This window comes from Stomoxys calcitrans, chromosome 1, assembly GCF_963082655.1.
Source record: "Stomoxys calcitrans chromosome 1, idStoCalc2.1, whole genome shotgun sequence".
Lineage (NCBI taxonomy): Eukaryota > Metazoa > Arthropoda > Insecta > Diptera > Muscidae > Stomoxys > Stomoxys calcitrans.
Window position 1 is genome coordinate 114987023 of NC_081552.1, and position 20900 is coordinate 115007922.

General features: G+C 38.8%; 1 protein-coding gene and 1 long non-coding RNA gene across 2 annotated transcripts in view; one reads left to right on the forward strand and one right to left on the reverse strand.

The window, feature by feature from the left end:
* The first annotated feature begins 1059 nt into the window (after window positions 1-1059).
* Window positions 1060-2541, forward strand: LOC131994288 (uncharacterized). Its single transcript, XR_009396596.1, has 2 exons — window positions 1060-1106; window positions 1915-2541. It is a non-coding gene; the product is annotated as an uncharacterized LOC131994288 (long non-coding RNA).
* Window positions 2542-7224: 4683 nt separating this feature from the next.
* The window catches only part of LOC106094373 (ras association domain-containing protein 10), a 66065-nt gene continuing 52389 nt past the window's right edge, over window positions 7225-20900 (reverse strand). Inside the window, exon 5 of the mRNA XM_059370907.1 lies at window positions 7225-8373. Coding sequence (XP_059226890.1) covers window positions 7435-8373 — 939 coding nt within the window. The 3' untranslated portion in view covers window positions 7225-7434. The remainder of the gene's footprint in view (window positions 8374-20900) is intronic.

Below are 20900 nucleotides of genomic sequence, written 5' to 3' on the forward strand. Positions count from 1 at the left end.
TTGTCTAAAATTCAATTTACGATCTAAGAGGAGATCAAGATTTAGAAAAGTTTCTTTTATGTCAATTTCACGACCGTTAGGATGATAATTTTTAGACAAGTGTCGCGTTCTATAGAACTACATTAATTTACGATTTGAGATATTTAGTTCCATTAAATTTACGTTACTCCACCAACAAAAGTTATCAAGATCGAGATGTAACAAATCCTGCTCTGAAGGAACACAGAGCGATTGGAAACTGTTGACGTCATCAGCATACATGAAGATTGAAGAATTTTTAATAACACAAGGTAAATCATTTATAAACAGATTAGCCCTGCCCTGTGGAACACCGGATTTCAAAATAATTGACTTAGAAAAAAAATCACCGAAGTGCACATGAGGCAACAAATCTGTTTTCTGGGTGTACCAGGTAACGTAGCAGGAGAATAGAATATATTGGATTCAGAAGGAAATATGTTCACAGCATCCTTATCATTTGAGATGAGGTTTGCAGTTGGAAACTGAATATGTGTAGAAGCGCTATTTACGGCGGCTCCAGTTGATTCACCCATGTTGATAGAAGGAACTGAAGTTGTAGATTTAGTTGAGACGTTATTATTGACATCAATGGGTTTTTTCTTTTCCTTAAAGAGTCGGAAGGTGAATGTAGATATTTCTCAAGACAGCGGCATTAGTGAACATTTCTTTATGTTTCCCAAACTTTTCAACAACCATATTAAGTTAATTACTTATGACTTCAAATTCTTGCTTTGTATTCTTAAAAAATGTGAAAAATACAGCATCATATATTTTACATATTGGACAGCACCAACGAAGTCCTTTATCCTCAGTGCGGGCTGCTAACATGTCAACATGAGACCACGGATTCGGTTTCATTATCAATTTTGCAGTTTGACTTGGAGCAACTCATTGTTAATAGATTCAATCCCTAGTGGGGTTTAAGTAGCAGAGGTGAATAAAAGTGTATTTAAGAGACAGCAAATAAGTAACAAAAAAGCTAAGCGTGTTCAACAACCTCTGGAGTGGTAAGTAGAGTAGAGTTGTCAAATGTAGAATAGACGCAGAGCAGCAACGATGTTGACAGCGATTACAACAACACCAGAGTAAGACAATGCTCCGATGGTTTGTTCAAGAGAGTACAATTACAAATTAAGGAACAAATAATCTTTCACTATTGATAATAAAGATCAAACAGCAAATAAGAAAACACAATTAGTGACGAAATGATAAAAAAACAGTTCTTAAATTTGCACCACAGCTAGTTAAGAGGGCTTTCAAAGATTTGTGAAACACAATGAAAGACGAATTTTTGGATCTTTTGGGCTGGTTTTTAGCAACTTTAAATTTATTTAACAACAGATATAGATAGGAACAGTATGCGCAAAGAAAAACACGTCCGTACGGTTTGACAATAACAAACTTAAGGCACTGCACAATGAATTTGCCCGTATATGAAAAGACGAGTATCTTAAGGAGTCACAACAACGTTATAAGTGGCAATACCCAAAAGAGAACCTTGGAATCTACCAACTAGTGGTAATAAAAACGACCAAATGCCACCTTGCGAACTGGAAACTCGGTCGCATTAATGGGGTGCATCAGGGACATAGTGTCTTGTTCGGGTCGTGGACCTCCGCACAGCTAATGGAACAGTTACCAGGGATGTAACCAACATTTGTCTTCTCTTTCTTGAAAACCAAAAAGAAACAACGACTTCTTAACGTTTAACTCTACTCGTCACCCTTTTTTTGAAACTTCATCGCAATTTCCTCTCTCGGAGCTCTTATTTTACTCCCTTATCCAATTTCAAGAAAACTATCGCATCGGTATCTACCTAATAGATACTGCTAGTCACCAATTACAATCTACCTTATTACAAATCGAAACCAAAATGTTTATTTATATTTACAGGGCTTTGTCGTCGATTCTCCGAAATGGACGTAGGAGCTCGACGCAGGGATGACGGCCGGTTGAGGCACTGCGCGATTTCACAGAACAGAACGAGTGTATCTCGGAGAATGGGTGCAAGGTGTGTAATGACGACTACCATTCCCTCAATCCCCTGGCAGATGGTTGTACGTAGCGGATTGAGCCGATGGAGTTCTTCATCGGCAAGGGCTGCCGCCCCAGTGTATAACACACTGTTACAACAACAACAACCATTCCCTCCTGCAGTTCCATCCGATGCCGAGAATCAGCCGTGATGAGCTGGAGAGGAGGCGTGATGACCCCAGACTACCGGAGGACCTCCTGGAATAGTTAAATAGACAGGAGGCGAGGCGAGTATTAGTTGAGGTGGTTCCCAGGCGAGAAATCCGCCTTGCCCGAAGGCATCAGCCGCCACTTACTCTCCATCAACAAATGCTGCGTATTACCATCCGCATCCTAAGACGCCTCAACGAGGTTATGGAAAATCATTGATCGTCCTTCTCGCCCAAGCCAAGTTTACCCGTTTTTATATAGTTTTAATAAATTCTAAGCTTTAACATGCATTTCAAATGTATTTAAATAAAACTCATTGTGAATTGATAACTTGAATTAATAGCCATTGAAGCATAATAGTTTAAAGTAAATTGTACTAGCTTAAGGAAGGGATGCAATAGGAAAAAGAACAAGTAAAAGCGTGCTAAGTTCGGCCGGGCCGAATCTTACATACCCTCCACCATGGATCGCATTTGCCGAGTTCTTCTCCCGGCATCTCTTCTTAGGCAAAAAAGGATATAAGAAAAGATTTGCTCTGCTATTATTATATTATTACATGTTGGTGACCTGTGTAAAATGTCAGCCAATTCGAATTAGAATTGCGCCCTTTGGGGGCTCAAGAAGTAAAATAGAGAGATCGATTTATATGGGTGCTGTACGGGCTATAGACCGATCCAGATCATAATAAACACGTATGTTGATGGTCATGAGAGGATCCGTAGTTCATAATTGCGCACTCTAGAGGCTCAAGAAGTCAAGACCCAAGATCGGTTTATATGGCAGCTATATCAGGTTATAGACCGATTTGAACCATACTTGGTAAAGTTATTGAATATCATAACAAAACACGTCGTGCAAAATTTCATTCCAATCGGATAAGAATTGCGCACTCTAGAGGCTCAAGAAGTCAAGACCCAAGACCCAAGATCGGTTTATATGGCAGCTATATCAAAACATGGACCGATATGGCCCATTTACAATACCAACCGACCTACACTAATAAGAAGAATTTGTGCAAAATTTCAAGCGGCTAGCTTTACTCCTTCGGAAGTTAGCGTGCTTTCGACAAACAGACGGACAGACGGACGGACATGGCTAGATCGGCATAAAATGTCGCGACGATCAAGAATATACATACTTTATGGGGTCTCAGACGAATATTTCGAGTAGTTACAAACAGAATAACGAAATTAGTATACCCCTTATGGTGGAGGGTATGAAAAGGCAGAATTGTTAGGGTAGGATGGCAACACCATTCTCCTTTGTTCTTCTTCTCATGAAGTAGCCTGCTACTATACTATACTATAGCTTTAAACTGCCTCTTTTTGCATACCACCATCACCAAAGCAGGCCACAAGCTCTTAGGCAAAACACAAACCCCCGCAATAAAACCTCCCCATTTATCGCTAAAACAACAACTCCGTGGTTTTTCATTTTGGTGTAAACGATGTGAGTAATTGGTCTTGATGTGCCAATCTGTTGTAGATAGTTAAAGAGCGAAAGCACGAACTCATAGCTTTTTTCCTAAATTGTCACGAGGATTTGAGTTTTTCCGTTTGTTTTACAAATGAAACCTTAGTTCCAACCAAACTAAAGAGATATTTGAAAATGAACTATAGTTTAAGAGAATAGTCTGTGCACTATTAAACACAGGTAATATAAGTTACATCGACAAAGTTGGCCTTGGGGTGTACTCTGAATAACTAGGATTGGTCTTGTCGCGAAGGTTCAACGACAATTGTTATGTGTATCATTCGGATATACCCACGATTGGCATAAATATCTTCTCAGGCAGCCAAAAAAAAAACGCCCTTGACTGCCGCAGATGTCTCAGCAAGATGGTTGAATAGTTAAAAATGGTTGAAAAGTCAAAATTAACCTGTTCTGGGCGCCGGGCCACAGCGATATACCAGGGAATTGTAAAGCGGCCGATGTGGATATGCATTTAGTAATATGTTAGCTAAGTTTCTAACGACTTCTGCAGAAGCTGTGAGGACGTCGAGGAAGAGGAGACTATAGAACACCTGTTGTGTGTGTCCCGCAATGGCAGGCAAAAGGAGTTCCACTTTAGGTTCTTGTTTCTTGCGGGTATGAAAATTCGCAACTTGTTGGGCTTTTGAGGCGTTCTAGATGGTTAAACGGTAGGAACTAGAAGGCATCTTCCTTCTGCAGTTCCTGTGGTATCACAATGGACGAAAACGTCTAAGCCAGTCTGATGGCAGACAGCCATTTAAATCAAACCTAACTAGGGGAACCGGAAACTGGGATTAAAATTTTATCCCAAAAATCTTCCCAGGGGAAAATATTAAAGGTTTTTAAAAATGTAGTACAAAATAAAAGGGTCTCTTAACTCTTAAAAGTAGAAAAAATAATTAAATGAAAATTGTGTTTCTTATTTTGTAAAAGAAGTCCCAGCGGATTGTACCCGGTTCAGCTAATCTTATATATAACAGGTAAAAGGTGCTAAGTTCGGTCGGGCCGAATCTTATATACCCTCCACCATGGATCGCATTTGTCGAGTTCTTTTCCCGGCATCTCTTCTTAGGCAAAAAAAAGGATATAAGAAAAGATTTGCTCTGCTATTAGAGCGATATTAAGATATGGTCCGGTATGGACCACAATTAAATTATATTTATGTTGGAGACCTGTGTAAAATGTCAGCCAATTCGAATAAGAATTGCGCTCTTTGTGGGCTCAAGAAGTAAAATAGAGAGATCGATTTATATGGGAGCTGTATCGGGCTATAGACCGATTCAGACCATAATAAACACGTATGTTAATGGTCATCCGTCGTACAAATTTCAGGCAAATCGGATAATAATTGCGACCTCTAGGGGCTCAAGAAGTCAAGATCCCAGATCGGTTTATATGGCAGCTAAATCAGGTTATGAACCGACTTGTACTTTATTTGATAAAGTTGTTGAAAGTAACAATAAAAAACGTCTTGCGAAATTTCAGCCAAATCGGATAGGAACTGCGCCCTTTAGAAGCTCAAGAAGTCAAGTCCCCAGATCTGTTTATATGACAGCTATATCAGGTTATAGACCGATTTGAACCATATTTGGCACAGTTGTTGGATATCATAACAAAATACTACGCGCCAAAATTCATTCAAATTGGATAAGAATTGCGCCCTCTAGAGGCTCAAGAAGTCAAGACCCAAGATCGGTTTATATGGCAGCTATATCAAAACATGGACCGATATGGCCCATTTACAATACCAACCGACCTACACTAATAAGAAGTATTTTTGCAAAATTTCAAGCGGCTAGCTTTACTCCTTCGGAAGTTAGCGTGCTTTCGACAGACAGACGGACGGACAGACGGACGGACATGGCTAGATCGACATAAATTTTCACGACGATCGAGAATATATATACTTTATGGGGTCTCGGACGAATATTTCGAGTAGTAGTAGAATGACGAAATTAGTATACCCCCCATCTTATGGTGGAGGGTATAAAAATCAATTTGTGTTTGTTTGTCGGTTTGTTTGTATGGTTGTTTGTGTGTTCCTTATAGACTCAAAAACGGCTGAACCGATTTTCTTGAAATTTTCACAGATGGTGCATAATGACGCCGTGGTGAAAATAGGGTACTACATTTTTTGATATCTGAAGGGGTGGCGGACCCTCCCACTTACCCTAATTTTCAGAAGCGCCAGATATCGGTAATGGGTGATGAGATTTAAGCGAAATTTTGTGTGCTCTAAAAATTTGGTATTCAAATTTTGCATGGGGTACCTAGGGGGAAAGACGAATGGAATACGAATTTGGTATCCAAATGTGGGACCAAGTTTCTGGGGGTGGACCCCTTCCGCAAAACACCCCCCTAACAGGACTTATGTACTGATCATGGCAATATGGGGCTCAAATAAAAGGTATTTGAAAAAATGGTGCTCAAATGAAAGTTATTTGGGAGTAGACCATGAACTTGATATCAATATGTGGGACCAACTGTCTAGGTCACGTCCCACCATCATAACAAAGGGGTTTAAATGCATGGTATTTGAGATTAGAAAACGAATTTGATATCCAATGTTGACGCCAATAGCAATATGGGGTTCAAATAAATAATATATGAATATATGAGAATAGAGCACGTTGCTGATATATTTTCAGGGCTTAGTGTTTGGGGGACCACCCCGCTCCCCAAAAAAACACCCCTTAATCGGGCATATGAAAGGTATTGGTGGGAATTGATACTCACTTTCGGGACCCATTTTCTTTTGGAAAAGTGGTCTACCCCATTTCCCAAAGAAAAATACCCCACAAACAGCAATTTTTTATTGACCATCGCAATATGAGGCTCAAATAAAAGTATTTGGTATTCCCCAAAACACCACTCAAAGGGTTAACATTTTTCGACCATGTCAATATGTGGCTTGATGAAATGAATGAAAGGTATTTGAGATTAGAAAACGAATTTCATAACCAATGTTGGGGCCATGTGTTTGGGAGACGCCTCATCCGGTTAACTCCCCTTAAACCAATGACAATATGGGGTTTAAATAATTGGTATTTGGAGAAGAGCACGATGCTTATATTTTTTCAGGGCCAAGTGTCTGGGGGACCACCTCAACCCCGAAAACACCCCTAAATCAGACATCATGAGTCTTTTAGGAAAGGAGTACACCTTACATCCAAAATTCCATTCCTTGACCATTAAAGATCACATGGGATTCAGATAAAGGCACTTATATTGTTAAACTGTTAGTCAAGCGGTATACTATTTTAGTAGCATCGTATTTCACTAAAAGTTCTTTAATTGTCGAAAATAAATATTCAAAGGAAAATTTTGTTCCATATAAAGTAAAAGAAGGCGCAGCGGAGCGGGCCCGGGTCAGCTAGTAGGGCTATAACATGAATGTTTTTTTGATAATCTACCCCATATTCTGAATATTTGGTTACAGTTTCCATTAAACTCATTTAAACTATTTTGCAATTGTGTATAAAATATCGGCATTGACCACCGTAGTCCATCTTTACTTGTTCAAAAAAGGAATATAAAAAATTTTAAGAGTGCATAAAACTGGTTTTATTTGTTCGATTTAAATTCGCTTTGTTATTTTCGACGTACATAATTAGCTTATTAACATATTTTTAAGTAAACTTAACAAAAACATTTAGACGGAGGCTTAAGGCCTCATTGGCAATTTTTTTGGACGGCAGTGAAACATTTAATGTAGTTGTATAGATATGTCGGTTTTCGACGTATGCACATGTGGAACTAAACCAACATACTGGCATTATTGTCACAGAATTCATAAATATTGTCTACAAATAACATTTGATCACTCGTTGGGTCGTGGACAGAAGTCGAAGCCTTTGGATCAGGATGAATTTCCGGTTTTAAAACTTCTTGCAGGTTTACGGGCACACCGCACTCATTTCGGTCGGATTCTAATGTCAATCGCTTGAGATTGTTTATGATCGAAATGTCGTTTTTTATTTCTTTTTTAACTTCAAGCAGCTCATGCTCCGTACGAATAATTTCTCTGGCATAGGCCTCTATGTTGTGCTGAATTTGTCCCACGGAAATGTCGAGATCGTTGTCGGGGTCTCTGTAGAGTTCATTTTGAAGTTTGTACAGCTTACATTTGTTGGCGAGTTGTTTGGTAAGGGCATATTCCCTCTCGTATAGGGAATTCATTTCGGCGTTCTTTTGGGCCAGTTTACTGCGTACAGAGTTTCGTATGCTTGAATCTTTTCGTCTGCGTAAATAGTTTGTACCTGCGTCCACATTAGACAACTTGTCTATGGATAAACGTTTTTCTTTGCGTTTGTGGCTGGACCTTCGCTTACGTTGTGAAGATCGCGCTTCAGATAGGCGGAAAAGTTTTTCCTTGTTGGTTTTTGATTTGGCTCTCAGATTCGATTCTTCTTGTTTTGGCATTATATTAGAATTGGGCTTTTGAAAATCTCTCTGGCAATCGGCCAAAGGTATTATGTTTGGAATAACATCGGCCTTCTGTGAATTTTGGTTTGACTTATGTTTTTGACTGTTGTTTGAATATTTTGGCGTTTTTTTCGTTTTATAGGGTTTTCTCTTGCCAAATGTAAGGAATTTGCAAATATAATTTCGTATGATCGACAGTGTGGTATTATTGTTCTTAAAGGCCTTGCTTGGATCTAGTATGTCCCTGCTATGTTTTAGACTTAATCGAATCTGAAAAAAGAGAAACTTTAATTACTACATATTCAATGATATAAGTTTACGTTATAAGAGAGTAGGGACCTTAACTTTGGAGGAAAATTCGGCAATTATGATTTTTTTTTGAAATTGTTTAGGTTAGGTTGATGTTTATTCGCCCCATGCCACTATGGACATACACCTAAGCCAGTAATCGGCTTGTTGTGCGCTCTGAATACTAAAAAGTTATCTCGAAAAAGAAAATCTAAGTCAGGCATTCTGTGCTAACTACAAAATCCCAAATTGTTTTCCATACCACGTCCATGGTTCATGGTTCATGTCTAGAGATGGACGATGGGTAAATACCCAAAAGGTATTTATCCGGTAAATTGGGTAAATACCTGGGTATTTACTCATTTATACACAAAAGCTGGGTATTTATAATTTTGCAGATATCTTGGGAATAAAAAATGATTTCGGATTCCTTGTATATAAACCTGATCTTCTGATCTCATAAAATCGGATTTTAGTTATATATAGCCGCTATATAGACCGATCTCCAGTCTTAAAGTCTTGAGGCAAAAAATTGGTAATTTTTCATCCGAATTCGATGAAATTTGGCACAGTGAGTTCTGGTAGGTCCCTACCCATTTCTGTGAAGTGTGGTTCAGATCGGACAGTAAATGGATATAGTTGCCCTTAGACCGACCACCCGATCTCCCGATAGAGGGTATAGTGGCCATAAAAGATCCAGTTTTTACCCGAATTCGATGAAATTTGGCAATGTGTGTTCTGGTAGACCCATTACTGTCAAATGTGGTCGAGATCGGACCACATTTGGATATAGCTGCCATATAGACCGATCTCCTGATAAAGTGTAAAAAATGCAAATTTTGCCCGTGAACATTCCGCTAAGGAACAGGGGCAAACTTCTCACATATCAATGCGTGCAGTCCGATTCAAGTTTAAGCTCAATGATAAGGGGCCTCCTTTTTATAGCCGAGACCGAGATCGGACCATATTTGGATATAGCTGCCATATAGACTGATCTCCCGATATAGGGTATTGAGCCCATAAAAAGAGCATTTTTATCCGATTTGGATGAAATTTTAAACAGTACGTTTTTGTACCCCTCTAAACCTTTTTGTTGAATATCGTTCAGATCGGACCATATTTGGATATAGCTGCCATTAGGCCGATCTCCCGATATGGAGAATTGAGCTCATAAAAGGAGCATTTTTCATCCAATTTTGATGAAATTAGAAACAGTGCGATTTGGTACCCTCTAAACCTTTTTGTTGAATATCAAAGCTCACTGTTTCAAATTTCATCAAAATCTGACGAAAAATGCTCCTCTTATGAGCTCAATTCTCCATATCGGGAGATCGGCCTAATGGCAGCTATATCCAAATATGGTCCGATCTGAACGATATTCAACAAAAAGGTTTAGAGGGGTACAAAAAACAATTCAAATTTCATCCAATTCATCTAAGATATCGCCAAAATTATAGATACCCAAGCGTTGGGTATGTACTCGGTAGAAACTCATCTCTATTCATGTCTGGTATTGTATCTCCACCTAAGTGGCAGTGTCTGTTAGCCCCGAAAGCCGCGCAATGACATAGGAAATGCTCCAACGTCTCATAATCTTCTTATATGCCCTGCACATGGTATCAATTACCGCACATATTTTGCAAAAGTGAGCTCGTAGTCCTATGTGTGCCGCCATGATACCGAAAGCTATACTGACTTCCTTCTTTCTTCCTTTCAGTAATAGTCTCGTCTTCTCACGATCCGGATCTCTTCTATGATTTTCGCCGTCCTACCGACCTTTCGCTGCTCCACAGCGATACATGCGATTGTCGCCCACGCCCTTAACTCGGACTACGTCAACACGAAGGGTTTCGGTTAACCTAGTTTATTGACGGCTGTCCCTGACTGCCAAATCGTCTGCTCTTTCATTCCCCCTTACTCCGATGGCCCGGCACTCAAATAATGCGGAACATACTATCTTCAGAGAAGGCATTAATCTCCGTCTAACACTGCAAGAGTGTTCGTTGCCATATCGTCCTGGTTGTTATTGCCCTGTTGGCCAGTTTACTGTCCGTAAAGATATTCACACTCAACGTCCTCGCGTTAACATCACACCACCTGACGCATTCGGTGATCGCCGGGATCTCCGCCTGCAAGACCGCGTTATGGTCAGACAGTTGAAAACAGATCTCAGTCCCTGGGTTCTCAAAGGGGTGTTTTGGTCCCTTTTACAAAAACCGCCACGAACTCATTTAAAATGAATTTGCTTTTCAAAATATTCTACAAAAATGTTTGCTTTGTAATTTTACATTATTTCGAGGTGTTACAAAATATATGGCAAAATTTTTATTTGTTAATTTTGTGGCAGAATTTTTAAATGCAATACGAGAGTTTCCTTGTGTTGCAATCTGCGAACTGACAGCTCTATCGTAAAGCTTGACATCTTTGAGGTTGTACGTACTCAGAACGTTTTGACATACGAGCGCTATTTGTGTTGTTTGCAGTAACTTAAAAGATTCATCCCGCCCAAAAAATGGAATTAAATCGTAAACATTTTCGGTGGATTATTTTTTACAACTTTTGACGTGGATGAACTCAACAACATGCATCGATGAACTCAATTCAATTTTTGGCGATGATGAAGCTCCATCTAGCACCAGTGTTTATCGATAGTATGGTGAATTCAACCGAGGTCGTAGTTCACTCCAAGACGATTTTCGTGAACGTCTTCCAAAATGTGTTGTTGTTCCAAAACTCATTGATGCAGCGCTCCAACTGATGCTGCAAGGTCGTCATGTGGCCTATCGTGAGATTGAGACAACCTTAAACATTAGTGGTTAGGCCAGTATAAATTCAAAATTGCATAAACATTTGACCGTCAAAAAAATTGGTTCGCGTTGGATCCTACACAATTTGTCAATCGCTCAAAAAAAGGCTCGTGTCGATTGGTCGAAAGCTCCAAAAATACGAAACAACTGCAATTTTGAGCACTTAACTATCGATTTGATGAGTCTTCCGAATAACTTCTTTTTATTTCCGAACGTAAAAAATAAAATGAGAGGTCAATGACATCTCCAAAGAAAAAGATTTGGAGATATATCAATCAGGGTGCGAACCGTGATTCGACAATTGGTTCAAAGGCATGCAAAAGTGTATAGATCTTAATGGGGAATATTTTGAAAAATAATAATGGGGTTTTTGGATGATTAATATTTCTTTTTGTGTTCTCTAATTCCCAAATATAAAAGGCAACCATCGTATAGTGTAAAACGTATACAAAACCAAAAATAGCGTTGCATGTTTTAATATGATCAAACTCTTTCCGATACTTACTTCGTTTCTTCGGGAACCCCTAGTCAAATTGGATTGCGAACATTTATTTCATTGACATCGTCCTCTTATAGTGAATATTTTGGAGACACCATGCAACGAATTCCGAAAAATACCAAATATACCAAAACTATGGTCTTTGTTTTTTGTACATATATTGTTGGCGGTGTTTATATGAATTATATTGGGTTGACTGATTTAATTTCATTGGTGACTCATGGTTAAATTTGATGTGGAATATTTCTGCCTTTGACACTTTGCTTCTAAAGTGGAATATTGTGGAAGATTTCGGCTTAGTTCGAAAACATTCTAAAATAACCGTTGAAGTTATATTTTAATTTTCTTAAAATATTTTACACCTATATGTATTGTCTATTTTGTGTCTTCTAGTGAAATATGATGGAGAATATTTCTTCTTTTGGGACCATTTTCTGATATGAAGTTTCATGTTATTTTGACGCACAAACTCGAAAAACGTTGAAAGTGTTTTGTTTGAGCCGATGCACAGTGTGACTTTTTCCACTTTTAGGAAGCCAAAATTAATATTTCCCATGTGGAAGAGGCTACACTGTGTTACGTTATGTGAAAGGTCAAAGTAAAAATGGGCGTGATCCGCCCACTTCTACACCTACTTCACTTACAGTGTTGGGCAAAACCTACGCAACTTTCGTTCACTATTTTTAACATCAAACCAGAAAGGAAGGCGGGAGCGGGAAGCAGCTTGTTGTTGTTGTTCCCCCTCCCGCCTCCTTTTTGTTCGATGTTAAAAAAGGTGAACGAAAGATGTTGGAATCTGAAATGACAATAGTTTCCTAAACAAGTAGGAACATGCGAAATTCGGCCTGGCCGAATCTTATATACCCTCGACCATGGATCGCATATGTCGAGTTGTTTTCACGGAAACTCTTTTTAGGCAAACAATGCTTTAGGCAAACAATAAAATGCTGATCATTGTAGAAGTCATTGTGTTATATTTCAGTCCATTCGGATAAGAATTGCGCCTTGTAGGGGCTCAAGAAGCAAAAGCGGGAGATCGGTTTATATGGGAGCTGTATCATGCTATAGATCGATTCAGACCATATTGGACACGTATGTTGAAGGTCATGCGAGAAGCCGTTGTACAACATTTTAGCCAAATCGGATGAGAATTGCACCCTCTAGAGGCTCAGGAAGTCAAGATCCCAGATTCGTTTATATGGCAGCCATATCAGGTTATTCATCGATTTGCACCATACTTAATACAGTTATTAAAAGTCATAACAAAACACCTCATGTAAAATTTCATCCAAATCGGATGAGAATTGCGTCCTCTAGCGGCTCAAGAAGTCAAGACCCAAGATCGGTTTACGTGGCAGCTCTACCAGATATTAGACCGACTTGAACCATACGTAAAATTGTTGTTGGAAGTAATACCAAAACACCATGTGCAAAATAAGAGCCTAATCCAACAAGAAGTGTACCCTCCAAGATCGGTTTATATGGCAGCTAAAACACCACGTGCAAATCCAACGAGAATTGCGTCCTCAAGAGGCTCAAGAAGTCAAGACCCAAGATCGGTTTATATGACAGCTATATCAGTACATGGACCGATTTGGCCCATTTACAATCCCAACCGACCTACACTAATAAAAAGTATTTGTGCAAAATTTCAAGTGCCTAGCTTTACTCCTTCGAATAGCGAGCTTTCGACAGACAGATGGACGGACATGGTTAAATCGTCTTAACATGTCATGACGATCAAGAATATATATACTTTATGGGGTCTTAGACGCATATTTCGAGGTGTTACAAACAGAATGACGAAATTAGTATACTCCCATCCTATGGTGGACGATCATCACGATCAAGAATATATATACTTTATGGGGTCTTAGACGCATATTTCGAGGTGTTACAAACAGAATGACGAAATTAGTATAACCCCATGGTGGAGGGTATAAAAATATACCTTTATCGTAACGCACAGATTAGTGCACTCATTTTTTGCTAAATTAAAAACAGGTTTGCCATAAGTTTATAACAAATTTATTTGTATGTTATTCAATATTAGGATAATTTTACACTTAAAGAGAATTTATATATGTACAGATTAATATAAAATGTTTTATGACAAAAATTATTCAGAGTAAAGATATTCTGTTCCTGGTTCGGACGATAAAGCAAGGACTTCGGAATCGATTGCTCGCTTCTTCGTTAAAGTTGATTTCCGCAAACTGCATAAGTATGGATCTGAAGATATAAGCAATCTGTGGAATAAGTCAGTGTCAGTTTCTTTTCTTGGCGTTTTTCGAGTATAGAGTTCACGATAATTTCTTGCATCCTTGTTTCTTGACTCTTGAGCTTCCTCTGAAAGATGACCAACAGGAAGAAGACACGATGAAATTATTTCCTTTCCATGAAAAAGAATTTTGTGTACACTCACTGGCATCATGTACCAAGGATATTCGGACAAATAAAGTTCTCTCGTCTCTCGCGCATAGTTATCAAAAACAACATGATTTATTCGTAACACACATCCGATGCAAGAAATTATAGTATGAAACCTTTTTAAAATAATTTCATTTAAGCCAGTTATGCTTGCAGTAGTTTTAGGATCTCCGAAAAATCTTCTCGAGGTATTTCCATCATTAGTGCTGCCACATTTTTGCTTGGGCATATCTCCTAACAAACTAACTTAATTTCTAAATCTATTTTGGGTGTGTTTCTTTCTATTCTCAACAATCTCTTTATTTTCTTTGCCCCGCGTACACCAAGTTTTTATTTCTATTCTATAAGCGATGTGCAGCATACACTCCATACATCTTATCCACGAATGTAATAGCGAAATACCAAAAGTAAGCATACTTTTGTCAACATTACGATTTGACAATGCATCCAAACGGTTCATATCTTTGGGAGAAGTTCCGCATATATAGCAGACCTGCGATGATGTATATGCGGACAGTGCATTGCAGACTTTGCCGTCAGTCATGCACAATATAAGCTTACTTTTTACCTCTATCTGGAGGTATTCGATTTGAATATGTGTTGGCTGAAGAGTCGAAATTTGAAGTTTGACCCATTCTACTTCACTTCTGGTAACATCTCGAGTTTCTTTTGTAAATAAACGACAATACCTGGTAGAAGATGGAGCTGGATTATTCCACATTATAACTGTTAGTCCGTTTAGAGCAGCATGCAATTAAGGGGCACTATTGAAATGAAAAACATGCTGCAGTCAGACAGGTTTTCTTCAGAAATTTTTTGTTTGTAGCTACTCTGTTTAGCGCCATCGCATCCCCATTTAATAATTGCGTTTACACCTTTTATTCCTGGATTGGATAGAAACACCTCCTCTTGCGCAATACCAAATCTTCTTAAGCTATGATCAATTAATGATGGTAATTCAATTTCTGCACCCTATTCCGTTATCGCTATATTTACAGGGTAGCATTGAACCTTTGATTTCTTTATGCAAGTGTTTTTCGGGTTGCTAATTAGCTGTGCCTTTGACGGAGAATCTATGTCCAAATCTTGAAGAATTTTGCAGAATTTCTTTTCCCTGGTGCTTTCAATTCCATTTCTGTAGCCATTAACAAATAGTCAGTATTGTTAATAAGCTCTTTGGATTTTCTTTTTTTTTGTTCGCAAGGAAGATTCTGCCAATTTCAATTTTGGCCCACCTTTTCTACAGTTACTATTAGATGCAGGCAGGCTGAAAAATCCTGATTTTCAGATAACCATTCCGAGTATTGTTCAAGAAAGCGGGTTTTCATTCGATTTGAACGTATCCATCTATTCTTAATGCTAAAACATACATTATGAATAATTTCTCTCCCAATTAGGCTTAAAATGAATTTTCCAAAGCAGTTTTATCTTTATTGCTTTTAAGCCACTCATAAAAATGCTGGGCCCACGGCAAAGACATCTTTGGAAACTGAATAAAAAAATGTCGGGCAAAAATAGAGAGAAGATGTTTTCAGATTCTGAAACAGGAAGATTTATTTGACATTTTTGTTATAAACACTTGACGCAATTCGACAAAATTCACATGATTTACTCCATGGAAAACAAATATTTTGTTTTTATTTGTGCGGTTTAAGTGTTTTTTTATTTCAATGAATTACATTTTATGAGTTCAAATTTGTTCTATTAGTACTTACCAGAATTGTTGAGGATTGTCCAAATTCAAAAAAGTGTTAAGAACTAAACTTAGATTATTTCAAACATACACTAATGTAACATCACAATGTAACATATTTAATAATGGTTCTTATTCTTATAGTTCTTCTTCGTTTTGTTTTGAATACATTTTCGTAACATTAGTACTGTTGATTACCATATGCTAAAAATTCATAGCGATCGGGACATTTTTTTGGACTTTTGTCATCCTAAATGTGAAGAAAGTCACACTGTGCGATATGTGAGAGCTCCCATTGTCTTGGTGAAGAGTGATCCGTATTCGGCGGTTGCTTTTCCTGATTTCTTGGAAGACAACTGGCAAACAAATGGTTGTGTACAACTCAGAATTGACTGTTCTGCGTTGTTCTAGTGGTGCGATTGCGACATTTCCAGTTTTCCGAAACAACCGGCGATCATTTGCTTGGAAGTGATTAATGCTTAAGCAACTTTTGTTGAATTTGGCTCATCTTGAAAACCCATACAGTCGACTGCTGTTAACTTTCGGGCTCATACGTGTAAATCCACGATTAATCACCGGTCACGATGTCATAGACGTGTTTTGAAGCACCGCGATCGTATTTTTGGACCATTTTTTTCGATCAGTTGTGTGGGATCCAACGCGAACCAATTCTTTGACGGTCAAATGTTCATGCAATTTTGAATTTGTACTGGCCTAACCACTAATGCCTAAGGTTGTCTCAATCTCACGATAGACCACATGACGACCTTGCAACATCAGTTGGAGCACAGCATCAATGAGTTTTGGAACAACAAATGATATTGGACGACGTTCACGAAATTCGTCTTGGAGTGAACTACGACCTCGGTTGAATTCACCATACCATCGATACACACTGGTCCTTGATGGAGCTTCATCGCAAAAAATTCAATTAAGTTCATCGATTGTAAAAAAAAAATTGCTCGAAAATGTTAACGATTTAATTAAATTTTTTGGACGATGATGTAACACAAATAGCTCTCATATGTCAAAACGTTCCGAGTACGTATAACCTCAAAAATGTCAAGCTTTACGATAGAGCTGCCAGTTCGTAGATTGCAACACAAGGGTTTTCAAATTCCGAAATATAAAAGGCTACTCTCCCTATTGGAAACAGTTTTAGGCTTAGGCATAAAAATATCTAATGGAAGTCTTATTATGAAATTTTAACAAAATAGGAGCAAAGTATTATGCATGAACTATGTTTACAATACCCCTCTCCATGGGACAATTTCAATATATTTCGAATTGTAACAAAAGATATAGCATGTAAATGATTTGCAAAAATATCAGCGATTTGTTCTTTATTTGTCACAGGCTGTGTAATTAGATTTATTTGTATTATAATATCCCTTAGAAACTGATAACGTTGATCGATATGTTTGGAACATTTATATGTATGTAATTTATTTACAAATGGATTATATTAAGTATATTACAAAACAAGTAAAAACGTGTTCGGCCGGGCCGAATCTTATATACCCTCCACCATAGATCGCATTTGTCGAGTTCTTTTCCAGGCATCTCTTCTTAGGCAAAAAAAAAAAAAACTAAATAATAAAATAAACGATCAGCTCTGCTACTAGAGCGAAATTATATGTTGGAGACCTGTGTAAAATTTCAGCCAATTCGAATAAGAATTGCGCCCTTTGGGGGCTCAAGAAGTAAATTAGAGAGATCGGTTTATATGGGAGCTGTATCAGGCTATAAACCGATTCAGACCATAATAAACACGTATGTTGATGGTCATGTCGGATTATAATTGCAACCTCTAGAGGCTCAAGAAGTCAAGATCCCATATCGGTTTATATGGCAGCTATACCAGGTTATAGATTAATTTGAACCATATTTGACACAGTAGTTGAAAGCCATGACAAATCGGATAAGAATTGCGCCCTCGAGTGGCTCAACAAGTCAAGAAGTCAAGATCCAAGATCGGTTTATATGACAGCTATATCAAAAGATGGCCCTTACATGGGCAGTTACAATCCCAACCGACCTACACTAATAAGAAGTATTTGTGCAAAATTTGAAGCGGCTAGCTTTACTCCTTTGAAAGTTAGCGTGCTTTCGACAGACTGACAGACGGACGGACGGACATGGCTAGTTCGACAAACAGAATGACGAAATTAGTATACCCCTATCCTATGGTGGAGGGTATAAAAACATGACCAATAGTAAAAAGTTCGTGTGAACATAAGGCATCAACAAGCTCTATTCATCCAATTCTATTGTTGGCCGATTCCACGATTTATGGGTCGATGCCAACCCTCCTTTCGTGCAGCAGATTAATATGCTTCTCGGGTGTCCGCGCCTTCGCTGTCCTTGCAGATTCCAGTCTAGGACATTTCTCGCTATATCATCGTGCGGTCGGCGTAGGATATAACGCTTGAACGTTTACATTGTATGATTTTCGCAAATTTCTATATATTGATAGTCTTCCCCATCGAAGACACAAATCCATGATCCTTCATACTAATTGACATAGTGCAACATACTTGGTTTCACTGGATGATGTGGCGACAGTGGCTTGTTTCATACTCAACCAAGAGACCAGATTTCCAAATACATAAAACACAAATCCACTGGTAGATTTCCCTTCATCCAAGCTTGATGCCCAATCAGCGTCTGCATGTCCACAAAGAATTTCATTATTTTTATTGCATTGAAAAAATATATTTTTTTAAGCTTTCCAATGTATTTTTCCTGGATTTTGGTGGAATCTTTTCATGTAGCCAACAGAATAACATAAATCAGGACGAACACTCAACATAATGTACATAAGAGATATCAATAACTCTCGATATGAAGAAGATCTTTCTCAATTGGTGTTCTTTCATCATTACACTCAGTCATTCCAAATTGATACATTTTTAGTTTTCTTCTTTGCTGACTATATGATTTGCTGGAAGGGAATGACGTTTCATCAAATTTCACGTCTCTAGCAAGTATCACTTTCCGGCTATCGGCCTTCTCTGGCAAACCAATATGCTCTTTAAGAGGTTGGAATAATGAGAGGCGCATCGCTCTTAGGTTTTTTGAAAGGCTCAAGGCGTATGATCCCAAGACTCTCACCGATACTCACTGAACAGCCTACACCAAAGGCTACACGGCTAGATGCGTAAACGGCACTGCAGTCAGCCAAAAAGCTGCGGTCACCTACGAGGCATTCTATGCCCAAAACAACTAAGGCGAACAATAGTAAAATGGATCCAAGGGTCTTTGATAATGTCGCTAAGGACAGCTTGGTGATGGTATTTGTCGACAAGGGAGGATAACAGGGCTGCAAGCCTAGGAACAATTAGAGTGGGTTAATCAATGGACTTGCAGAATTACCTGGGCATCTTCCAGTCTGCGATGATCGGGGAACGATACAAACTAAATGCCTTCAGGGATCAACGCTCAATTGAGATGTATCGTTGCGTCGTAAAGAAGATTGGCGAGATTTGCCCGGCACAGCACTGGATTTTGTGAAGAAGAATGATATTCCCTCAGATCCATACTTGTGAGACTAAGGGACTGTAATCCCAATATTTTCACCGTAGCGCAGAGGTTAGCTTGTCCGCATATGACGCTGAACGCCTGGATTAAAATCCTGGCGAGACCATCATAAAATTTTCAGCCGTTGTTATCCCCCCTAATGCCGACGACATTCATGAGGTACTATGCCATGTAAAAACTTCTCCTCAAAAGAGGTGTCGCATTGTGGGACGCCGTCCGAACTCGGGTATAAAAAGGAGGTCCCTTATCATTGGGCTTAAACTTGAATCGAACTGCACTCATTGATATGTGAGAAGTTTGCCCCTGTTCCTTAATGGAATGTTCATGGGCAAATTTGCAATTCCAATCTTTCGACCACAGAGTGGAAGATTGGTAGATTGAAGGAGGCTGATGGCGACCGGAGATATGCAGTATTCTTACTAGAGTCCGGCAGACCTCAACAAGTGTGATGGAGTTGTGTCCTACGGATTCAACAAGTTGAAGCTGAAGGTATATAGAAGTGGTTGGGGTTGTCTGAGGAACTATTGACCACTCCAAACTCTGAAGGTTTGCAGGAGACTGGAAGTCTTCCTGCCACAATCGGAACAGGAGAGGAGGGCATCGAAATTGGACCATTTCCGCCTGTATTCTTATATATATATATATTATATAATATATATATATATATATATATATATATATTTATACAGACAAGGATATAAATATTAACGAAAGAGGTGAGCTACTTATCGAATATATTATAAGTTCCAATCTAGCGATTTGTAATAAAGCGAATAAACCGACCTTTATTACAAGGAACAGGCAGGAGGTACTAGATGTTACTTTGGTATCGGAAGTTCTTAGCAGAAGGATATGCGACTGTGATGACCCAAGCTTCTCTGATCATCGGTATATTAGTTTCAGCTTTGGGGAAAATACTGCAGGAGTGGTCGCTCGGCTAAACGGAAGAAAGGCGGTAGATTTCGGCACACATTCTGCACGACTATCCCTTCTAGACCAGAAAAGAAACCGAAAAATGCGGAGGATATATACATAACGGTCAAGCGGATAACGAAGGCTCTGAATGACCCCTAAACTGATTGGTCTAAGAAAGGACTGCAGAAAAGTCCTCAAGAAAGCGAAAACCACAAGGGCACCTCACGATTGGGAGGTTTCAAGGCTGAGCTAAGAAAATACAACGGCGAGCTAAAAAAGGCTTTGAGCAAATCCTGGGTGGAATTCTCCAGCTCCATGGAGGATACATTTAAGGCCTCTAGGCTACGGAGGATTCTATCCCCGAGACCTATATGAACAATGTCTATTGAGGAAACACTAGAACTACTCGTTGACACACATTTCCTGGGAAACTCTCCAACGAACAACGTGGCTCTTGTCGGAGGTAATGTGTCTGAACCGAAAACCCTTTGGCCGATAAAAAAGTTTGGACTGCTAGGTCCTGATGATGTATTACCGGTTGAATTACAAGCTGTTTCCGATATACTGGAAAGTTTAATAATAACTTATTTACTATATGATGCATTACGGCAGGCTTGCGATCTGT